Genomic DNA, 6,762 nt, shown 5'->3' with positions numbered 1-6,762 from the left:
TGTTCCAAACTCAATTAGTAAAGCTACATATTTGCCAGAAACAAAGCAAACACTTTTCTTTGGATTAATACTGTTGCATTTAGGACTGCCCCATATGGCTCATACTCTGAAAATATGCTACTACTGGTATCAAATGCAACACATCCCAAACTTTGACGGCTGTCCCTAAGCGATATAAGTAGAAGCACAAACGTGTGCAAGCACACTGGCTTGTAACATTCTTGATGAATTATGCCAAATGACAGTAAAGTCAAATTAAAAAACTGTGACCTAACAACTAAGCACTTTACTGGCATCATCAGGAAATGTCTTTATTCAACTTGTAAATTTATAAAGATTTTGATATTGCACACATTCAGTTTAAAGCTTATCAAAACTAAGGCAATGTATCCCCACTCCCTGGATTTTAAATTCATTTTGGATGACTCAAAAGAACCGAGAAAAATTGAAAACATTTTTCAAAAGCTCCAAAAACAGTTACATCATACTTAAAACAAAGCAAAATCAACTGTGATATCAATTAATACTCTGAGGCAAATTTAACACATCTTCTCATTACAAAAAGTTGTTTTCTACTAGATTGAGGCGTTTCTTTGCTTAGTCAAATACTGTTTGTGTTCAAGACTAAAATCTGACCCAAGCCAGGGCAGGCTGCCAGATTTAAGATAGAAGTCATTCGTATCTTTATGCATGAAGCTGCCAAGCTAATGGGCTTTTCTGCAGATTCTTTCAAGCAAAAATCTTACCTCATAAATACATTCTAAGCACCAACTAAAAACAGAATTTAGAGCCCATTTTAATTCTGCACTGGTTATAGCTTTTACTACATAATACATTGTTAAAAAACATATCTAGCTGTTTGAGATGACCAACTAGTTCAGAATTCGTTGGAAACATCACAGGCAACTTTTAAGAATATCCCTTCGAAATGGGCTTATTGTTTTTGAATCAGTTTTATTTTTCTGTGTCAAGCAGTCTTCTCTTCCTCTTTAAATTCTAAAGTTTAGAAAAAAATATCTCACAATGTTTTCTTTGGGCACCAACTTCAGTGATGCTGCTAAGAGAATGTGGACAGTTTAAGGATTCTTGAACTTTATCTGCAGGGGCAAACAGAAGAATTTGAAGCTTTTTACAAAGATGGGACAAAAATCCGGCAGCACATTCAATGTGACAGATACTACATTTGACCTGGAAGTGAGGCTTGACTTACTCTGTCCAAATTCTAACACATCAAAGTCATTAGAATGGAAATAATAATGAAGTAGAGAGGCTTTTACTTCTATGGAGACAAGGTGACATATGAAAACTAGATTAGCATTTTCCTTAACTAACTCAGACTGCTTTTGTTAGAAAAAAATAACGTCCTTTTTTTTTTTTTTTGGATACTTGCTTTAAAAAGTTATTAATTCCCCTTTCATAAGATTTATCAGAAGTCAAAACACTTCAACTAGATAGATTTCTACTCCAAAATACATTTATCTTTGGATAACAAGGTAATAGTAAAAAGAGTGTATTAAGAGAATAAAATACAGTGATATGAAATATGGATGAACATATTCACACAGGAAAGTGTAAATATAATATACAGTGGCATTCAAATACACATTTATAAAGAGAATGGAAAGGTACCTAAAATAGCATTTTTATATATAAAATTTTCATATTAAAATATTGCTCATAATAAATAGGAGGTGTATTATGAATTCCATTTCCCTCTTAAAATTATCTTTAGTAGTTCAGACTAATCTAAGGAGTTTTTAAAAATTTTTCTATTGTCTTGATAAGTGAATTACATTAAAATATGTTTAATAAAATCACACTGTAACAATAGTCACATGTGGTAAATTAAGCAGGGTCATTTAGTAATTATGGGAAGAAAGATTCCCAAAACAAACCATAATGATTAATCCTAGAAGACTAAGAGTGTAATGATCTGCTTTATTTGACAAAGATGTTAAATACTGCCTTCAGCTTTGCAAATTTAATGACCATAAAAAAAATGGACTGTAACTTTCTTCGTCTTCAAAGTTGGCATGCCTAGCCGACCAATAAATGGTAGGGGCATGAGGGCAAAGGAAGTAAGTGTAAGTTAGTTCAGTTGTTTATGGGTAAGTGTGACTTCATTCCTGTTCGCCCCACTTGCAGACACGGTAACTTGGAATAGTTCTTGAGAAGCTGTTCGATGGCAACGTGGCGGACATGGAGCTCTGAGGCCAAAGAATCTTTTTCTTGAACTTGATGCGTCAACTCTTCAAAAACTTCTGTAAAGATTTAAAAGGTAGTTGAATACATAAATGGGTTCAATTAGTATCTACTATGGCTTATGGATAGGAAGTGCCTATTCATACCCAGGTCTGGAAACCCCTCTAAGAGGCTTTGGAATCAGAGTACCTTCATTTCTGAATTCTTGTTCCTACGCTTTTATGAGTCTCAGGCAAGTAACTTAAACCACATTTTCATTTCCTCTTATGTATAACCTTGATATTAACAACAAGCATCTCACAGGACTACTGGGAGAAGTAAATGAGATCACACCTGTAAAGTTCTTTCCATAGAATAAGCACTTGATAAATACAAATTGTTACTACTATTTACTATTATTAATTTACGATTATTATTGTGACACTGGCTGTGAAGTTAAGGAAGGAACGTAATATAATCCTTAATCTGTTATTAATTGAATGTGTGATCTCTGTAAGCACCTTAATGTCTCTGAAGTGGTTTCCTCACCAAAATGGGAATCAAATATTTAAAAAAAAAAAAAAAAAAAGGAAACAATTGGGGAATTTGAACATTAACTGTTGTTAGTGTTAGTATACTACTGGACTACTAGCTGTTTTTTTCTTTTTTTTAGGGGTGATAATGAGGTTGTGATTACTTTAAAAAAAAAAAAAGTTATGTTTTAGAGAAAATCCTGAAGTATTTGTGGAGAAACAATATGTTGTCTGGAACCTGTTTCAGAATCATCCGTGCTGGGGGTGGGAGCCGGGCAAAGGAACGGGTGCAAGTAGAGATGACAGAAAATGAGCTATGCTTTTGAAAGCAGCTGAAGCTGTTCAAGATGGGTCAGGGGGTTCATTATACCATTCTCACTACTTCTGTGTTTAAAATTGTTTATAATTTGAAAACACCCACGAAACAGGGCTAATACAACCCAGCGGAACTTAGGGAGTGCAAGCATATGGTGCCTGGCACAATAAACTGTTAAGAAGGGCAGAGGTTCAGCTCAAAGGTAGAGGTCTCCAGGTCTCCATTTTTACTGAAACAAGAAAAACTGAAGTCCTCTTGATTTCATGAAGAAGTTGTTTTCTTATTCTTTTTGCTCTGGAAACTCCAATAGGTTCTACTCCCATTTCCAAATTTAGATGCAGATAAAGCTAATAGTGTCCTGTCACAGGGGATTTTCTGTATCAACATTTTCACAAGCATAAAACATTAACACTGATTCTTTACCCTGTATTTCCTGTCGGAGCTTTGCTTTCAGTTGCTTTACCTCACCAAGAGTCATCGAATTCACTGAAACATGAAAATATGTTAATTATTACCATAGTAACATGGGGAAATAAAACATCTACATCACTCATACAATAGTTAATTTTTTAAAAAACATTTGCACTTATCTGTCACTATAATATTCACTGGTACTTTAGTAGGAGCCATTCATGAACTCCTGAAGTATGGAGAACATTTTCAACCCACAGTAAGAAACATTTTACGTCACTCCCAGTACGCCTCCACCATCTGAATCAAAAGTTACGCCAGAGAATACTTCATATTATATCCATTGGATGCTGTTATTTCCCTTTGTTTCAGTTTTTAAAAAGTGCTAGAAGTCACTACTTATCAAGTTGCTTATACTTAAGCACTAAGTAGTTCATGATGCACAGCTGGAAAAACAAAAAAGTACCACAGAAATAGTTTGAAAAACTGATTTGTCTACTTGTTACGTAACCTTAGGTAATCCATAGGTAGAATCGAGAAATTGCATAAAAATATACCCCAAGTCCCTTCAAGCTCGAAAATCCCTTGACTTAGAGTAAAAAAAATTGTCTCAGCCACCTGGGTGGCTCAGACGTTAAGCGTTTGCCTTTGGCTCAGACCGTGATCCCTAGGATCGAGCCCTGCGTCGGGAATCCCTCTCAGCAGGGAGCCTACTTCCTCCTCTCCCACTCCCACTAGTGTTCTCTCACTGTCAAATAAATAAAATCTTTAAAAAAAATTGTCTCAGCTTCTGTGAGTTTTTGCAGAAATAAATACAAACTGAAAGGCTCACTTTTCCAACTTTAAAATAAGTGCACACATTACCTTTGTCCTTCAGTGAATGTCAGATTGTGGCTTCTGAAATGCCACCCCCAGTCAGTTAGTGTTGTAGCGATGAGCAATGCGGACAGTGTGTGTAAGCCAATGCTTGAAGATGTACTTGTAAAACTACAGGAACTCTGAACTTCCTTCTGTTTGTCAACTGCATTTAGTTTAATAAACTTAAAATGGCAAAAGATATGATGGACTGTAGAATTCGAATGCTTTATGACACAATAAGGAGTATTTCAGAGAACTGATGGAGAAGCTAAGACATCTCATTATTGGGGGGATAGATGAGGAAAGGACAGACGGAGAGAGAGAGAATCTTCTTAGGGGGCAGATGGGGTGGAGAGACAGACTCTTAAGCAGACTCCACGCCCAGCACAGGCCCAACACAGGGTTTCATCTCACAACCCTGAGATCATGACCTGAGCTGAAATCGAGAGTCAGACGCCTAACCGACTTAGGCACCAACTGAGGCACTCAGGTGCCCAAGACACCTCATTTTTGCTAGGATGATCCTGTCATTTAATTAAGCTATAAAAATCTATAATTCTACAGCCAAATTCTTGACATACCACATGTATAAAAAGGTAAAAAGAAAATAAAGTCACCAAAACTGCAATCATTACGTTTCTCCCCATTTTACTTACATTCCTCTCTGCTGTACCGTGGATGCTGGGTCCCGACATCAACCTCCGGATTAGAGATTATCTCTTCTTTTTTCTGTGTCTGGTTGTGACTGTGAGGCCACAATACACTGTTGTGGCATAGAGTGGCACCTGAATCTTGCAACACTGCAAGCTCGAAGTCTGTATTTCCCCTCTGCTCCAATATTCTTTGTGAACCGTTTGCGAGCCCGCCTGTACTTCCATCTATCCACTTCGCAGAATACTTTGGAACTTGGGAGTCAAACTGTGGGAGTAACTTCTTATCTGGCTTATGCCTGAAATTTAACAAGTGATGCTGGGGATTTTTAGAACATTCAGAATCAGAATCCAGATCCTTATTTTGTGCATACTGTACAATCCAGTTTATCTTCTTACTCAAAATGGTTTTAACTTCTTCATAAGTACTTTTTGAAAGTTTAGACCGAGGACAATCCTGATTTGCAATCAAATGGTATTTTTCAAAGCAGTCTTTATGGCCCCTTAATGATTTGGTGTGCAGGAGATTTGATTTTGGTACTCCTATAGAAAAACAAAGAAAATAGAAGTCTTAACATTTTGTTTAAAAGTTTCAATAAGATTATCCAAAAATCTTAGTAAAACACAGACGTCAGTTTGTGGTAGTTTGTATATTAAAGGAAAAATGCTGAAGAATATTGTTAATAATATAAAACATGGTCTAATAATTTTTCAATTGAACTATATATTAAGTAAAACTAAATTCTTATAAATAATAAAGGCCTTTCCAAGGATGTTGGTCCAGAGGTATGCTATTTCATAGAATTACAAAAAAGTACTACCAAGCCATCAATTTACGTTTACAAAATGTTGGCCTTTACAGTATGGTGCTTTGTTCACTACTTCTCCTCCAAGTACACACTTGTAAACATTTCTATTGTAAGGCTCTATAAAAGAAATGTGTGACAATTTTTTCCCAATAAACACACAATCATATTGTTAAATTAGTCATGTTTCACTGGATACACCAGAACCAGAAAAATACACACTAATGAAAGCCTCAAAAAGTCAATGAACTGGTTAGATTTATTTTTTTAAGAAAATGAAAGCATCTAAAAATATCTCCACATTTCTGTTTTAGCTTACTAAAACTTTATCAAGATAATTTTACCTTCTAGAAGAAACACATTACACACAATTATTTTTCATACAGCAGTAAAGTCAATCCACTAGGACACAATAACCAGTATAATTCTTTAACTCACAAATGTTTATTATATACCGTAAGTAGCAGAAATAGTCTTATTACACTTTTCTACCTCCCGCCATTAAAAAAAAAAAGATTTATTTTATTTGTTTATTTTAGAGAGAGAGAGAGGGAACGCTGAGTGTGGAGAGTGGCAGTGGGAGAGGGATGGGCAGACTGCACTGAGCACAGAGCCCAGTGCAGGGCTCAATCTCATGACCCTGAGATCACGACCTGAACCAAAATCAAGAGGCAGATTCCAAGTGACTAGGCCACCCAGGCACCCTTCCATCTCCCAAGTTTTAGATAGAGCTTAAGTAGGTCATTTCAATTGTTTTTTAAAGATACAGATATTGAATACATTTTCAAATAACACAATACATTTCTTAACACAGAATACCTTCATACATTTTCACACATTCAAACTGTATTATTAAAGTCAAACAGCAGTGCTTTTATACTGAAGGTGAGTAAGGGATGGGGAGCTGAAATTTAACACCTGCCAGAATTAACCAGTGTAAATCTGCTTAGTGTTGACAACAGGGTAAGTAGAGAGCCACTCAGGTGCTAGGTTAAAAAAAAAAAAAG

General features: G+C 35.8%; 1 protein-coding gene across 4 annotated transcripts in view; it reads right to left on the bottom strand.

The window, feature by feature from the left end:
• Positions 1-282: 282 nt before the first annotated feature.
• The window catches only part of CUNH21orf91 (chromosome unknown C21orf91 homolog), a 130,565-nt gene continuing 124,085 nt past the window's right edge, over positions 283-6,762 (bottom strand). For 3 of the 4 annotated variants that reach the window (XM_045088184.1, XM_045088183.1, XM_004770513.3), the window contains 3 exons: positions 4,956-5,492; positions 3,454-3,516; positions 283-2,261 (listed from right to left, as the gene is read on the bottom strand). In XM_045088184.1, coding sequence (XP_044944119.1) covers positions 2,095-2,261; positions 3,454-3,516; positions 4,956-5,492 — 767 coding nt within the window. In that variant the 3' untranslated portion in view covers positions 283-2,094. The remainder of the gene's footprint in view (positions 2,262-3,453; positions 3,517-4,955; positions 5,493-6,762) is intronic. The other variant, XM_045088185.1, reaches the window with a different exon arrangement.

This window comes from Mustela putorius, unplaced genomic scaffold, assembly GCF_011764305.1.
Source record: "Mustela putorius furo isolate JIRA1106 unplaced genomic scaffold, ASM1176430v1.1 tig00003834_pilon_pilon_pilon, whole genome shotgun sequence".
Taxonomy (NCBI): domain Eukaryota; kingdom Metazoa; phylum Chordata; class Mammalia; order Carnivora; family Mustelidae; genus Mustela; species Mustela putorius.
The sequence above is the reverse complement of the archived record's forward strand: the minus strand, read 5'-3'. Positions and strand labels throughout refer to the sequence as shown.